This window comes from Carassius auratus, unplaced genomic scaffold (assembly GCF_003368295.1).
Source record: "Carassius auratus strain Wakin unplaced genomic scaffold, ASM336829v1 scaf_tig00214259, whole genome shotgun sequence".
Lineage (NCBI taxonomy): Eukaryota > Metazoa > Chordata > Actinopteri > Cypriniformes > Cyprinidae > Carassius > Carassius auratus.
Window position 1 is genome coordinate 919,659 of NW_020527582.1, and position 18,378 is coordinate 938,036.

General features: G+C 35.2%; 1 protein-coding gene across 1 annotated transcript in view; it reads left to right on the forward strand.

The window, feature by feature from the left end:
- slco3a1a (solute carrier organic anion transporter family member 3A1a) overlaps positions 1-18,378 on the forward strand; it is a 49,148-nt gene continuing 30,770 nt past the window's right edge. Inside the window, exons 1-2 of the mRNA XM_026257257.1 lie at positions 1-502; positions 12,429-12,867. Of these exons, the coding sequence (XP_026113042.1) occupies positions 359-502; positions 12,429-12,867 (583 nt within the window). The 5' untranslated portion in view covers positions 1-358. The remainder of the gene's footprint in view (positions 503-12,428; positions 12,868-18,378) is intronic.

Here is an 18,378-nt window from a genome sequence, read left to right on the forward strand (position 1 = left end):
GTCATAATGACTGAGGCGGAGAATCAAGCACGCGGACCAGAGCGATGGTGACGGAGTACGAGCAAACACTAACACGACGGGAGCTCGGACAGTCTCAGAGGGAAAGAAAGATGTTTGGGGTAAAACCCAGAGACGTTTTATTCTCCGTTTTCGCGATAGAGTGCACAGGAGGAGAATTTAGTTCGGCTTCATTCATCGGCGGAGTTTCAATGAAAAGTGTACAACCTATCACGCGGCACAGAGTCTGACTGTAAACAACAGTCAGTGCTACAGATAAATAAAGACACGCTTGATTTAGCGTTTACTCTCCGTTTACAATAGTTTCTCGCTGCGTTTCGAGGCTGTTGGATTGCTCAGGATGCAGGTGAAAAAGCAGAGGAGCTCCGAGGACTCTCAGAGGGATGAAATGAAGAAAAAGCCCTCATGTTTCTCAAATATTAAGATATTTTTAGTGGCGGAATGTGCGTTGATGTTGGCACAGGGCACAGTGGGCGCATACTTGGTAAGTAAAGCGACGCTTTCCTTTTGTTTTGGATAAGTTTTACACTTTAGGCTCTGGGAGTGACTGTCTGTTCTTACTGAACTTGCTGAACTTATTTGGTTTACGCTAATCCGTTTCTTTAACCTTAAACGTCCTGCACTCGAGAAACATCATGACGAGAAACACGGATGTGGGTTACAATCTTACAATGATCTTCAGTCATTATATCTATAACATGCCATGCCCTAAGTTCAAAGAAAATATGTAAAAAAGAAAAGAAAAAAAGGAACATGACTGAGTGTTCATGCAATAAAGCAGCTGCCTCAGCAGACATAAACAGAATATTATAGCTGTCAGGCTGAGAGAAATAAATTGCATTGTAAACTGTGGGCCAGTACATGCCCATTACAGATAACCTTACATGAGACATTTTAAAGGATTTTCAAATTAAAATTAACTGATAATTTACTCACCCCCATGCCATCCAAAATGTTTACTTCTTTCTTTCTTAGGTCAAAAAGAAATTGGGGTTTTTGATGAAAACTTTCCAGGATTATTCTCTTTATAGTGGACTTCAACAGCTACCAAATGGTTGAAGGTCAAAATTACAGTTTCAGTGCAGCTTCAAAGGGCTCTACACGATAACAGACAAGGAATAAGGGTCTTATCTAGCGAAACGATAATGGTAGTTTTCTGCAAAAAATAAAAATGCTTTACAAACAGAAATGTTCTTCTTGCACTGCTCTGCGATGCGGGTCCACGACTTCACGTAGTACGTACTCGCGTTGAAAAGTGGCGTGACGTAGGCGGAAGTACAGACTCAGTGTTTACAAGTCGAACGTGCAAAGACTAAAGGCCCGTTCACACCAAGCATGATAATTATTAAGATAACGATAAAGATATAGTTCTAAAAATAAAGATAAAGGCACAGAGAGACGATATCGTTGGAATCACTTTCAAAACTATTTTTTTTTTTCAGCTGATGAACGATAAAAACTGACAGCCAGTCTGAAACAATCCTGCTGTGAAGAGGTCGAGGGTTTAAAGGGTTAGTTCAGCCAAAAATTAAGCCATAATTTACTCACCCTGAACTCATCCTAGGTGTATATGACTTTCCCCCAGGACTGCTTCTGATTTACAACAGTGAGCACAAGCTAGATTAAAGTGATTATTACATTTAGAATATGGATATTTTTCTTAGAAAAGCGCATCGATTCACTACAGAAGGCCTTTGTTCACCCCTCCGGAGCTGCATGAGACACTTTTTTTAATGGATTCGCTTTCTATTAAACTTCTCATGGACCGATTGAGTGCGACACCTGCTGAATTGCATCAAACAGCTTGAAAGATCAAAGACAAGTTTTTTAAATAACACTGACTGGATTCGTATGAAAGAAGAAAGTCAAATACTGTACACCTAGGATGACTTCAAGGTGAGAAATGTATGGGCTTATTTTCATTTTTGGGTGAACTAACCCTTTAATGTGACAGACATGCGTGTGCTTAGAATAAACAGATGATATCGTTGGCTGGTTTTGACGCTAATATAGTTACATTTATAGTTATAATTTTTGGTGTGAACAGGGCTTAAGTCAAACACCAGTTACAAAATATCTGAATATGTGTCACTGAACACACAACAACTTTTGAACCGTCCTCCTTCTCCACATTTGGAAATACAAGGCGAGCATTACTTTAAATAAATTTTAATTTGAAAGTGAACTAATCCTTAAAATCTACATCAATAAAAGCACAATTAAACAACATCACACAAGCAGAAGTACTGTTGGAAGTGGACGATTACAAATCTGCTGATATTCAGATTGTGGGTGTGATATTGCTTTTATTCAAAAGTAGGATAATTCATGAAGAAAGCATAAGACAACTGTTAGTTTGTATATTTCTGCAACACCAATGCACTTTACGGAGGTAAGCCGGTTGGAATGTGGAACGGCGTGACAGAGTCCACTTGAAATCGTTTTACATTTCTCGCACTAGTTCACTAACAAGAGAGACTAGAACAATTTTCAGCGATAAATTAAAGAAAAATAAGGTTGCAGAATTCTTTATTGTCAAAAAAACTCTCCTCATGATGAAGATAATTCACAAAACAGTACAGCAAATATTATGCAGCAGCATATATGTAAAGATAACATAATGAAAAAATAAGGAAATGTATTTAGAAAAATGTATTAAATTACAGCATTAAAAGATATATTCAAAACAAGTGTTGCTATGTATTAAAAATAATGATGGAGGCTGAATAATGATGGATCAGAATCCAGGACGGAAATAACATATTTAGATATTTTTATGATAATCTCTTTTTTTTACTGAAAGGGAGCATGTCAAAGTCTTTATCTTGTGCTTATTTTGGCAAACATGCAAGACGGTCCAGAAACGTTCCTCTTATTTTGAATGACTGTTCACAATACAGCACAGCAGTTGGCTTTGTAAAAATCTTGCATGAAAAAAAAGGTTTTATTAATTAATTGGCATACTTTAATCCCTGACAAAACAAGTGGTGCTATTCTGCAAAAATAATTATGGATGCAGATAACAGAATCCAGGATAACAACAATCTGTTTTAGATATCTGAGAGATTTGCCCCTTAGTGTTACAGGGAGCTAGAATCTCTTCCATATTTTTGCGAATATGCACATTTTCTTTGCTTTTTTGACACAACAGTGATGCTTTGCAGTTGCCTCTGCTTTGCTTGTAGTGTCCAATATCTAAAAGAAAATTCTCACATCGCTTGCTGTCAGTGAGTTGGACACCGCTCTATAGCATCTTTGATAAGGAAGATATTTGTCCAGCCATGTCCTCCGTACCCTTGGGACGTCTCTGAAATCTGTGCGCGCTCAGACCATATTTGGAAAAGCAACAATCATTTGCTCTGTGCCAGAAAGCCACAATACATCATGGGAACAGTCTCAAAGGGGTACACTTGTTGTGGACTGGATTTGTTCCCAGCTTATGGAAATTCTGATGTTTGGAAACCAAATCAACACAACTTTGCCATTAAAAGAAAAGTTTGTGGGACTGGAAGATTCAGAGATTGTCCAGATTTATTTTGACAGAGAGATACAGCGTTAAACTAAACTTATCCTCCCTGGGGGTTTTTTCCATAGACAAACCAGCCCTTCAGATTGCTTCGAAATATTTCCAAATATGCCTAACTGAAGCAAACATTTGTGTGAAACGGTAGAAGTTTGTATACTCGGAGTGCTTGTTTAACGTCTGGTCGTTGACTCATGGGTTATTTATTTATATGTATATTTAGTATTCCCACATGATAATGTTTTGTTCAAATCCACCTTTATTTGTTCAAAGTTAAAAATAGAATAGAGTTTATCAGCCCGCAGGTCATGTAGTAACATTTAATTAAATTTTCCATGTAATTTCCAAATGATTCAATTCGATTATCTCAGAAGCAGCTGTAATTGTCCATTTTGAGATCGAGTCTCCACCCTCCTTCACAGACTGACTCAGTGGCTTGTTTCAGACATCATACTCATTCCTGGGCATTGTGTCAGTTTCCTATGTTTAGCCTCAGCCCCGAGCTTGACTCTGGGCAGTCTGGACTTCCCCCATGTGCAAAGAGAGACTGTGTCCTTTTTTAATCTCCTGAAAAGCACTCAAAACATGCACACATCTTTGTATAGCTCTCAATATGCATATATTTAAGTACTCTGACTGAGATGCAAAAATGCTGGGGCAGTGTTTGCAAATGTCCTTTGGCAGACATGTCACGTGACATAACCAAACAAATATATCTGGTTCATCTAACCTCAATGCTTTACTTTGTGCCAACTCAGTTTGCTTGTACTTAATGCAGTAGACAGAACATGTAGATGGCTGTATACTGTGTATTTATGACTACCAATATGGTTCCTGGGAGATTAGCTGTTTCAATAAGATAAAAGCCAATAAGTGTTGTTAAGTAGAGCTTCAGATGCAGAAGTCTCAAAAGGTCAGTTTAATTGTGATGTAAAACGATGCACTGTAGTCTTTCTATAGTTATTATCTTTCTTTTAGGAACAAATAACCATTTAAAGGCATGCTATGAAAATTCACCCTTTCCTTTTTCTAAATTGCAGTGGATGATTCATCCATGCGTGCATTTAATTTTTACTTTTACCAGACTTTACAGTACAAAAAAAAAAAAACTAAACTTTGTGATCAGCATGATTTTGTTTATCATTATCATCTTTACAAATAAACCCAACTTCTATTAATGTTGAAGCCTAAATAAGTAAAAAGCTAAACGTAGGCTATAAATGAACTACACCACAGTCGCATGACTTCAATGTCAATGTTTCATACTATATTTAAAAAGTATTTCCCTAAAATTTTGACTTCAAATAGTTTGCAAGAGCATGATAATGAACACAAGGAGGCTGTGTTCATTATGTGGACTATACAGAGTACCTGAGATTACTTTTTTTGGTGTGATATTTAATGTTCCTGTTTATAGAACGGTTAGTTCCAGTCCTAGATTCTGATTGGTCGACAGCTACAGTATATTTACCTAATGGTTCTGTGTATCACAGTGCAACACCCATAGCAATATATCATGTATTTCAGCAAAATTATCTGTTTAGTATTTATATAATGACTTATGAGTGACCCCTACTGGCGACATGTTGTGTCCTTCACCTTTAATTTTAAGGCCATGCCCTTCCCCACTCAAAGAAACTCTTCTTGTGTGAGGCATATGTTAATGTGTGTATGTTTGTGTGTAAAAATATCACAAGGCAGTATTACTGATGTAATAAATGTAGTAGAATAAAACATGAAAATATACTGAGCATGTGTTAACCACAGATCTTATTTCACAGACTGAATCAGTGGCTTGTTTGACACATCATACTTATTTCTTTGCATGTGTCAGTTCATATGTTTATCCCCAGGCCTGAGCTTTTTAAGTTGTGGAATAAAACATAAAAATATATTTAGCTTCTGTCAACCACACTGACTTCATTTCAAGCATTTACCTAAAAACACGTTCAAAAAAACTATTGACCTCACTCCTGGACGATAAAACTCAAAGTGCTAAAATGAAATGCTAGTTTGTTTCCAGGTGTTGGCCTACAAAAAGAATTCATCCCTGCAGCTCTCTATTCATCTATATCCACTTTTTAGTGCGACGGCCACATCTCAAAATCCATCAATAACTGATGCATAGATCCAAGTCCACATTCTACATTTTTCTTTTTTGATAATCTTTTACACTCGGATACCTAACAATACAGAAGAAAGGATGTATTGCAACTTTAAATATGCACTTTTTAATGCTTCCGAAAATGAGTGCATATGACTTTAAATCCCTTGTTTCTTTAGGGGTGATTTTGTGGTTGGAGCAGGATTCAAAATCAATCTCTGCCTGTCAGCAAACACTGGGCTGATACCGTAAATGACAGCTTTCATTTATATTCTCGTCACATTGTCTTTTGAAACGTTGTGTTGGACGCTGTTAGCAGTTGGAACAGCCAGATATTTCACTGTAATTTATTTATTTTTATTCTTTGAAATCTGTCATGTATTAATGTTCTATATTCTTTTAAACAATATTTTTTAAACAAATATATTGTTTTTACTCTGTCTCTAATGCAGTTTACTAGTGTAAACTGCTTGAAAGAACATCACTACAGTATAAAATCAATAAAAGAGCTTTGCGCCGCACCCAGAAGAATTAATTTGTGAAAACAGTCAATCACTGCTTTCTATCAGTCCACCCTCTTTTTAAAGAAAAACAATTAAAAGTGCAAGTACTATGGTTGTTCTGTTTCTTATCATACTGATAAAGCAATGCTGAGTCTCTCTCATGTTGGAAATCAAACACAGATTGCTAGAGGATGCCTGCTAGCGCACATGTTCTAGAAACCATTTCACGCTTGAATGATACAGACTGGTTGTTCTGCACTCAGGAATTTGTCATCATTTATTATGTAAGCTCAACTTGACTCAACTATAACATGATAGACATTTTTTGTCTCATTGTTCGATAATTCATAGTGTTCCTAATAATATGGTTTCATGCTGAGGGATTAGAAGGTGATGGGTGTGACTATCGACAGAGATTTAGCGTTAGTTGACACTGCTGGCATGTTGAATGTGTCTTGGCATTAAGGTGGCATTCTATGTGCCCTATCGCTGTGCCACTGGCACTGATGTATGCAGAGGGATCCAGCTATTCAGTCAACAGGTTTCAGCAGGTTGGCAGAGACTCTGAGGCAGGCAGAAAGTGGAGGCAGATGGGGGATGTGGCCTGTCCCAGTCCTTTCGTCATGCTTCCAGAACTAGTAGGCTGGCACATATTTTTGGGCTTGGCATTTGAGCAAGAGCCAGTGTGAATAGTACACAAGAACACACACACAAAGTCAATCGAGAGGAAAAATTTGCTTGACTAAAATGAAAAAGTTTTTCTTCTTCTTCTTCACTAATAATTTATTTCACACTGGCTTTTTTAAGCATCAGATTTAGTTTCTGAAAGATGCAAGATGTTCTGAAATCTGTTTCTCAATATTTTGGTGCCCTTATTAGTAAAGATTTGACTGGATTCACAGAACTAAAAATGTACTACAAACTATATATAATAAATAATTGCAATAAGCAATATTATTGTCATTTTAAGACCATTCTATGCCACTGAATATATAATATTAATATAACAGCATAATAATGCAAGAAGGCCTATACCTAGACACTTTCAAATGACAATGGAAATTAAGTATCAATATATGATATACGTTTAAAAACTTTAATAAATAGTAAGTAAACATTTTCTAACAAAAAGTGCAATGTAACAAGTAGATATAAAAAAGCACAAAGAACTTGAATGGAGATTTTTCCATCTTTAGATATTTTCCTGACCTTCTTTTCTCTGTAAATTAAGAGTACACACTATTGGTGAAAAACACAATCCCCACTTAGCACAAAGGCACATATCCCTGAACAAGGCCATACTTGCAAATGAAACTTTTTTTCTAGAAGCAATTTTTAACTACCAGCTCATGACTACATCACATAATGTGCAAGAAGCTGCAAAAGACACAGGCGCAGGTGGAATGCAACAAGGAAACATGGTGACATAAATTTTGATGTAAATCTAATTGCCAATATATTGCATCACCAAAAATTATTAAGGTCATCTACATATACTGTGCGATAAGTTGATATATTGATTATTGTGACAGAATAATTTATCAATACAACTTTTAGCTATGTAACGTATTATTATTAAACAAAACAAAAAAGTTGTGCTACTTAAAATTTATGCAGATATCATGATGCACTACCATTTCCAAAGTTTGGGGTCTGTATGTTTTAATAGGAATTAATGCTTTTATTCAGGTAATATGCATTAAATTGATCAAAAGTGACACCAGAAATTTTTAGAATGTTACGAATGATTCTATTTCAAATAAATGCTATTGTTTGAAGTTTTTACTCTGAACTTTGTTTACATTGTTAATAAGAACCATTATTAATAACCAAGCATCAATAATAACTGAGCAGCAAATCAGCATGTAAGAATAATTTCTGAAGGATCATGTAGCATTCAGCTTTGCATCACAGGAATAAATTAAATTTTAAAATATATTTGTTCTTCTTGGAGAACGAAGATGAAGGAGTTTCACAAATAACAGTCTTTAATCATCCAAACACAGGGTAACACACATGTAGCACTTGGTATAGACGTTAACAGACAACACTTTAAATACAGGGCTTGACGTGGGGTTATGAACGGGACACCGGATAATCAAATGACTACTCAAAATGAGAGGGAGAACGTGGGTCATGGGGAGCACATGGGGAGAAAAACAAACACAAAAACAGTCCATACTCCTGACAATATTCAAATAGAAAATATTTATTTCAAATTGAAATTATATTTCACAATAAAAAATTGTATTTATGATCAAAGAAATGCAGCCTTGCTGAGTTTAAGAAACTTCATTAAAAACATTTAAAAATCCTGTTTTCAAACTTGACTGTGTGTACATACACACACACAAACACACATACACTGTTTGGTTATTAATCTGTGTTAAAGCTTAAATCCTGTTTCCATGATTGTCACTTGACATTATGAGCTCTTAAATTTAATCTTGCTAATGTTGGGATAACTTGAGATTGAAACATGCAAATTATTTTTATAGTAACTTTTAGGCCAGGTCTCAAAATAGTTCTGTACTGGCACAATGGAAATATTTTTGGGAAGATTCCGTTGTTATTTCATTCATTTTGATGAATACATAACTTTAGACCCATATACATTAACACAGACTGTGTATAGTAAAGTCTTCTCTAACCTTCTTGAAAGAACAATATTCAAAATGTGAAGAATGATTATGAATGTTGACCAAGTAGCTTTGATATTCAAATTGTGATGCCACACATGAACAGTAGCCTACTATGTTCCTTGCAGTTTATCTAAGTCATATACCAACAGTTTAACAGTAAGGGAGTGAGAAGTGTTTTGCATGTTTCATATTACTAACTGAGAACACTACTATAGACAGCTTCAAGTCAGGCTTCTAACAGACTGCAAATGAGGTTTGTGACAGTGAGGAAATGTTCCCACCAGTTAATCGAAGTGTGACAACAGTGATAATACTGGTATGACCGTGGGGGTGGGGGTGGGGGCATTTACGTTCCCTCTTTTCCTCCCTTTCCTTCACTTTTAAATAGCTTGTAAAAGCAGCTTGCACATTTTACTCGAATTAGCGCAATTCGCCGTCAATTGTTTGAATGCAACAACAAAATGCAACGTCAAAATCTCTTTAGCTTATATATAAAACAGAACTTTTATTAACAAAACAAATAAAAATAATATGCCTAATATAAAATAACAATTAACTTGCATAGTTTAAATAGGTATGCTATAAAAAACTGGAAATAAGTAAACATGTATAATATATAACCAAATAAAAATAAGTAACATAGAACGTTTATTAGCCAAACGAATAAGATAGCTTGGGGGCACGGCATACACCTTGATGTAAAATAAAAGCGACTGTCATTCAGCACGCTACATTGAGCAGCTGTGTTCAGATTTTAATCGTAGTGTCTGTTCTTTTACTGAACTAAATTATTTTATTACTATAAAAAATCTACTGCAAATGTATCACAGACAACAGTTCTGCACACAATAGAGCAGTTTGCCAGACTGTCCACGTTACTTTACAATTCATTTGCAAACGACTAACTATGGGAAATTCAGTTAAAGCAATCTGAATTATCAGACATTTATGACAACAGCATAACTGCTCTGCTTAAAGCTCATAATAAACTCATTACTCAAAACATGCATTTTAACTGTTTATCTTCCTCTGTACAGAATTTACAGTACAGATGATATGATAACAGAAATTGTGCCTTTTCACACTGCACAATTATATTAGTCCACCCATTGAGCTGTGCTATTCAGAAGTTCTGATGACACTAGAATATCCATGATTCACAAAGAGGGCTATAAATAACACTGGATAGAGTGGTAGAGCAAAGCCATCATCAAAAGTATGAACAGATGATTCTGTCCTTTTTGGATATCCATAGACTTGCATTAACAACTTTATAGAAACTGAAAGAGTGAGAGAAAGGTTTTTTTTTCTAAGAGATTTAAAGTTTTTATTTTATTTTAATAATGACTCCTTTTTACATGACTAATGAGGAAAATAAATATTTGTTATCATATTGTTGCTTACTGCCACGATTGGCCAATCATAATCAAGTATTTCAGAGAAATGTGTATGTAGCTAATTGAGAGAATCCATGTATATTATCTTGTTTATCAAATCAAAATGACCGACTCTGTAGGAATCTGTAGTGCAGCATGGGGAGATGTGCAAAGAGCACTACACCACATCTGAGAGAGGCCTATTCTAGAGAAATAGGATTATAGTAAAGAGCGTGGCCTCAATACTATGCTCTTTTCACCGCCATGCCATATTTGTGGTGCTCCAGCTCAAAGCTGCTTCATTAAAGTTCTGCAATTGCTTATCAAGGCTGCCTGGTGGCATTTTTGACTTTCACTAGCTATTTTTGTCATAGGCCTCTATAATGAATGTGTGACAAGTAGCATGTTCATGTTTTCACAGATTGAAAGCGTTTCTCAAAATCATTATTTACTGGGTCATTAGTTGTCTTCTTTGACATGGTTTTATTGTCACTTGTTAGAATAGATGTGTTTGGGGACTTGATTACTTTAATGTGACATGCCCATTTCCATGTTCCCTTACTATGTCTCATTTTCTCACCTTAGGTTAAATAGTAGTGAAAGTGAAAACAGTTCCTTTATTTGAAATTTGCTGCTTATCTTTACCATCAAGTTACCTCTCACCCTTGTAAAAAAACAAAAACAAAAAAAAAAACAATATATTTAAAATACATTTATTACTTAGTAAATATAGGTCAAATCTGCATATCACTCGAGACTTACTGATATAACAATTATAATTCAACTTTACTTGGAGTACTACTTGTAAACAATTCAAATTTCTAAATATTTAGCCTAAAATGTATACATGCTATAGTTCCACTTTAGCACAATCAAATATAGAAAATATTTTGGTAAATACATTTGTAGTCTTTTTAGTAAATATATTTAAGTCTTGACTTGGAATTTAACACTACTTCCACACAATTAAAGTACAAAATTAGTTGTTCAAATTTACCCAACTTTAAGTATACCAGTTTAGTATACCAAAAGTACAATTGCAGGGTCTTTTTATTAAGTGCATAAATATGTACATTTATTTGTAATATATGTATTTCAAATACATTTTAGTATTTTCACTAGGGCAGGTTAGATTACATTTGGTATTACACTGTTTAGAATCAAATTTGACTTCTGTATGATGCCCGCCTTTGGCTGTTTAGTATCAATATCAAATAAAACAAATAAACAGATAAAAACAAAAATAAATTATAGGAGCTATATTCAGTTATATATAATATTGTTCAAAGCTTTGGGGTCAATAGGTTTTTTTATACTATTATTCAGCAAGGATACATTAAGTAAAGGTCTACGATGTTTCACAAAATTTTAAGCATCACAGCTGTTTTCAGCATTAATAATAATAATACATGTTTCTTGAGCTTCATATCAGCATATTGGAATGATTTCTAAAAGATATTGTGACATTGAATTAATGGTAATACATTTAGTTAATAAAGCTTTTCCACCACAGGAGTAATTGATTTTTTAAACACACACACACACACACACACACACACACACACACATACACATTTATATTATTTTCAATTGTAATAATATTTCACGAAATTAATATTTTACAGAATTTTTTATCAAATAAATGCAGCCTATGAGTGAGCATAAGAGATTTCTTTAAAAAATGCTTTTGTTAAAAATCCTGTTAAACTAAATTACAAAGTTAAAAAGTTATAATGCCTTAAAACTTTAAGTCACGCTGTCTGAACACCAACCTGTGCTGAATAGAATTTTCATCCAGTTCAGATACAGTAATATGTGAAATGGTGATATTATACAACTATTTTAGATTGGCATTACAGTAATTACATTACAGGAACTGTTAGCATGGTAAAAGATATGAGAATGAAATGATAAAACAAGAACAGGAACTTGCTACTTCCAATACATAACGCCGATACAATGCTGTGAGTATTTAAGACATACTGTACTGCTGCTGCACAAATAGCATATATTATAATCCGCAGAGAATCTATACAGGTGGAGCTGGGGAGGTGGAGGTTTCAGAGAAACTCTGAAAGCACACTGTGAATTGCTCTTGTGAATGCTAATAAACCATTTAAATGTAAAACAGCAAGCTCATTGGCTGCATATACAACATGAACCAATCAGCTTGTGCCAATTAAACGCTTTAATATCATCAATATCATCAATTTGAGTTTCATGACAGAATTTGCCATTTATTCTGCTTTGTTTATCTCTTAGGTGAGTGTGCTGACCACACTGGAGCGGCGCTTCAATCTTCAGAGCGCTGATGTGGGCGTCATCGCCAGCAGCTTTGAGGTTGGCAACCTGGCCCTCATTCTCTTCGTTAGTTATTTTGGTGCTAAAGCCCACCGCCCTAGGTTAATTGGCTGCGGTGGCATTGTCATGGCTCTGGGAGCATTGCTCTCTGCATTACCAGAATTCCTCGCCAGTCAATACAAGATCACAGACACATGGAGCAAGGATCTGGGGCGAGACGTGTGCTCCAACACCTCTAAAGCTGATGAAGCGTGTGGGAATAGAGCCAACACCAACATGATGTACCTGCTTCTGATTGGAGCCCAGGTGCTGCTGGGTATTGGTGCCACACCTGTTCAGCCCCTGGGTGTGTCCTACATAGACGATCATGTTCGGAAGAAAGACTCCTCTCTCTATATAGGTAAGTAAGCATACCGTAATTTATGTTCGCTACATGCTTAGTTTACATGGCCACAGGCAGCAATTGTTTCATATAAGTGAACTGCACAATTGTTTAAGGAAAAGCATGTATCTCCCCTATGGCTTAGTAAGTAAAAAGTAGATGATTATCAGAGTGATTTATTGTGGTTTCAGGCCTTCCAATGGCAAGCCAAAACCACTGATGTATTAAAGTGGAAAAGCAAATAAGAAGGCTGAGTTGTTATGTGCCAGAAAGCAGCATGTGCACAAAACCACTGGATCAATAAAAAAAAAGCATATGCGTGTGTGGAAACGTGTTATGTTTTATATTGTTTGTGACCACAGCTTTTACAATATAATCAGCAGGTGAGCAGTGCTCGGAGGGTTTTAAACATAATAACTTTTATTTTGTATGTGTAGGGAAGAAAGGGATGGAAAAAGAGTGTAAAACCAAATAACTCTTCTGTGCGAACCAGGCTTGCTGTGATAGACGGTGTTAATATTGCTTGGCCACCACGGCACTGACCCCCATCGTCGTTTCGATGTTTTATAGTAATACAAATAATTTAGTTCAGTAACAGAACAGAACAGACACTATAATTAAAATCTGAATGCTGCTGCAAAAATGCAGCGTGCCCGAACGACAGTTGCATAACAGATCAGATTTCATTTATCCAGTGAGCTGACTGACAAGAAGACTGAGATGAGACAGACAAGGCGATGATGGATAATTTAGTTTTGAAACGAAATGCAATAGCGCCTGTTTGGCAATATTTTGGATTTTGAAAAGCCTGTTGACTTTGTCCTTTTATCTAAAGTGAAGTTTTTATTTATTTATTATTATTTAATTGGTTCCACGTTGTTTGCTGATTTTACTTTATTTAAACATTGTGTAATGCATTTATTTTATTTAACATCAAGGTATATGCCGTGCCTCCAAGCTTTCTTACTATTTTTGCTAAAAAACATTCTACATTTCTTATTTATTTGGTTATTCTTATTTATTATATTTTTCTTAGCCTATTTCTAGTTTTAGAATTTGTAAGTTTGTACTTTAAGTTATTTTGTTATTTTATTTTAGGCACAGCCTGCCCTATAGCATGGTGTATTTTTATTTGTTTTGTTAATAAAAGGTCTATGTTTTATATATAGACTAAACTGCCCCCACTGTGATACCGGTATCGCACGTCGATTAACCCGTGGGAAAATTCCCTTACTGTCACAACCCTAGTGTGACTAAATCTTCACTCTGGGCGACTAAATTATGTCTAGTATTAGCCAATGGCTAACACATTCTCCAATTTTACTCACCAGTGTGTGAGTTGGAGACTAAATATAAGTTTAGCACATGTATATTTTCACTCGCTGAATACTCTTACTTAGCGCTTCAGAGTTCCACTTTCCATAAAGTGATTTGTGCTCAATGTTGCCAACTAATTTTTTAACACAAATGCATTTTATAGTAATCAAAGAATCCTGAAAACATGTTCCATGTTTTCCACAAAAATACTAAGCAGCACAACTCTTGTCAACGCTGATAATAAGAAATGGTATCTGCATATTTTAATCATTTATGAAGGTTCATGTGATACTGAATACTGGATTAATGACTGCTGGAATTTATTCAAAGGAATAAATTACACTTTAAAATATGTGTTGAATTTTAAAAATACAATTAACTATATGAATATTTAAATGTGTTTTTGATTAAATAAATGCAGCCTTGGTGGGCATAAAATCATTTAAATATTTTCCACACACACACACACACACAAACTTTCAAATGATATACACATTATATTTACACCCATTTCAGGTCAGTACTTCCATTTCCACAGAACACAACTTTAATATTATCGTCAGTATATAAACATGTGACTATAGTTTACTTGGTTGATTTTGCAGTTGTCAGGGTAACAAGACAAATTTCATGTTCAAGGAAAACAAGAAACACATCTCATACAGGTACAGGCAGCAATTCTTATCAAACCACAAAGATTTCCAAGCCTCAAAGAAAGTGGGCCATGGTTTGTTTCACATGCATGCATTTCAGTGATGAGGAAGAGAAGATAAGTGTTGAAAAGGAAGTGCCTTCAGTCCATGTTTGATGCTGTGATGCTTTAAAGGTTCTACATCAAACAGGTGCGAAAGTGATGAATCACAATATATGTGATTGCATTAGATACAAAATATTAGATCAAGTGACATTTCTACTAATTAACATTAAATGTGTACTGCTAATAATAATCATTATCATTAAAGTGTCATTGTGAACAGTATATTTGTAATAATTTAAATTGCATGTGCCTGTGCTGTCTTGTCTGTCTGAAAACCAGCATTTCAAAGGGGTTTTGGGCAAACATTGTGCTTGTTTGACAGTAAGCAGTAGGAAATGGACACACACTGATTTCAGTTTGCAAGCTCAGAGGGAGATTTGGAGCTGTGCTTCTCTGATAAGTCGCACAACAGAGTTTGAAGGCAAACAAGAGGCGTTTCGTTTGAGAACAATGTCGTCTTGTAGTGGAAGCTGCGCTCAGCTGATCGTGTAAATCCCCGGGCTTCAGGCATGGCATGTGCTGCATGAATGGGCCAGATTGTTCAGACATCACCAAGATTTCTTCTTCTTCTTCTTCTTTTTACGCACTGCTAATATATTCTCAATTTGTAACACAATAACATAGCTGTAATTGTTTTTCCTCTTTTAGAAACTGTTGAGTGCCATTTGCCGTGTATAAATGTAGGCTAAATGCTTGCTTCAAATGAGCTAAACATTATATGTGTTTGATATAAATAAAAACACATTAATAAGTGGTACAGCAAAGAGAAAGCAAATTGAAGCAATTATTTTGAGCTATGTTTGTGGTTTATGCCACATGTGTGGTAGTCTGTTGTCATGGTTTATACTATTTTGTGAAGCTATTTTCAGAGTAGTTTTGTCAGCCTTCATTCAGTGTTGAAAGAGCTGTGGACTAGAGCTAATTATTTATTGAATATTTGCTATATATTTGCACTTATTTGCTGGCGATATAAAACTAGACAACATTGTAAATATTGCAAGTGTAATGCAAGTTTCCCAACTTAATTTATACACTAGTTTCCTTGTCTCATGACTTGGCATGTGAGTGTTAAGATATTTGAATATAACATCGCTGATAAACTAATAAAATAGCAATAAAAGAGGTACAACAAAAATAGTGTCAGGTTTATAAATATGTATTTTATAATGTCTAAAAATGTTTGATAAAAACATTTGCTAAAGATATATTGTAATATATCTATTAATTAAAAATTTTGCAAATCAAAATTTTTAGCAGAATTTTCTTTAGTGTCATCTTTCTAAAATCATCGTAATTTGGTGCTCAACAATATAACATTATAAATGTCCAATGCTATCTCATGGCTTTTTTGTATGTATTTAATAAGGTGGCTAATTCATAGAGATTCGTATGACCTCATTTGTACAATTTTGTAAGATTTCAGTTATGGTTTAGTTTAGGGGTTAGGTGTGGTCATTCCTACGAATTCCAATTAATTAGCCACCTCTTAAAATACGTAAGAATGCGTATGAACCCACACTGTCGTTCTTTTCTGCACTCATGCAGCCTGAATGTCACATTACACTCGTGTTTCTGCACAAAGTAAAAAGCCTTCATTAGTGGAGCAAATGGTAGGATCTTATAAAAAAAAATGTAGATGAAAATGTAAAAAGTAAAAAATTAGTAGATTCAGTGCTTTAAAGCAAGAAAGCATGGAAGAAAAGAATCTTCATGGTAGATGTTGAACATACACACCTTACCTTTCAATGTCTCAATTATTATCCATCAAGTACTTTGTCTCAATAAGTGCTAGCCCACTTCTGCTGAAATCTGAAAAGAAAACTAAATGGAGCTTTTATCATCAGGAAAGCGGTTTGAGAAATACTGTATGCTAATGGTGGATGAGACAATTACCACCTGTTGGCCATGGCAACAGACGACTGAATTACTAAATGGTGATGCAAATTGCTTCAATACACAACTTATTATGAAAATGCAACAAGATGCACGCATGGCATTGAGGTGTTTTCTAATAATGAACTGGGCCAATTTGTGTCCATAACATGTACTGAATATGTGAATGTAAGAAAAGCTATGCCAGGTGTATTATTATTTTTTTTTATGAGAAAAAATCCACTGTAAAAATAAAACAACAATATTCTGAAAAATGGCATATGAAAAGTGTACAAATCATATGAAAGAAGGCAGTCCCTCCATTGTGCAATGATTGGCCTATTGTGGTATTCATGAGATAAAACCCGTCTCTCGTTTTCATGCAGTTCATATCCACAAGCTGATCTGAATTAGTAAATAATAAACTAATTGAAAGTAAATCAAAAACACACCTACTTAGAGACCAGCGCTTTATATCATGTCATATTAAACCTTGAAATGACTTGAAAACATGATCTGTGAAGGTTTTTTTAGTAATCTGCAGAAGCGCACAAAAAAAAAAAAAAAAAAAAAACACCATCATAGAAACATAGAAGTGCTATAGAAAAAAATCTAAAGAGTCCTGTTGAAAGACATCATTTTTGTGAATGTAACCATAAAATGCCATCTTTCTTTTTTTCTTGGAATTGAAAAGATTAAGCAGAATTCAAGAGACGGTAACATTGATTGCATCAGAGAGCTTTTAGATTTTTTATTTGAAAAGTCTGTTTCCAAAAGGTACAAACAAGGATTTTTCTCTTAATGAGTTGCTATGATGGAGGGTTTATGTGTGTTACATTTTCTGATGTGTGTTGATCTGATGTGAACCTGGTCTGATTAGGGGGTTTATTACTAGTTAACTTCTATTAATAAGTGTGATAACTTAAGCGTGTCAGTTGTTGCTAAGCATTTCCTTCCCCATTAATGGTAAATGAATGTTGTAATAAATATCGATATTGTCTGATATGGAAAAAAAATATTGTGATGTTTTGGCCTTACATTCAATCTTCATGAATAGCATAAGTCAGTATGAATTGCACAAGCACAGTGTTTTACATGTGTGTGTTGTTAAAATGAGACCAGTACATGACAGAGATGAGTGCTTTTAGAGCATGTTACTGGAAGATCTCTGTAGGAGTGGAGACGTAATTACAGAATGAGGCTGGAATGCCAACCAGCCAGCCGTGAGGTGGGTCTGAACTGGCCCGGCAGCACATGCATACCGCACAGCCCTATGAAAAACAACTCCCACAGGGGGATCTTGGCTTTTCCTGCTTCCTTACAGTAAGCTGCCCGCAGATCTAACTGCCATGCCAAGTGCTTTTCATCAGCAAACGCACAGATTTAAGCTATTAGGTCACTATTAGTCCCGCTTCTCATTTAAGCTGTAGTAGACATGAAAGGATGGCGTATATGGAGCAGTGCATTAGTAGAAACAGTAGTTCAGAGGCCACCTGCAACAACATTTCTGAAACACTGGTTCAACCAGATTTACACTTCGCAAATGCACCTCTTTTTTTGGTTATTGTGACTCTATACCTCAC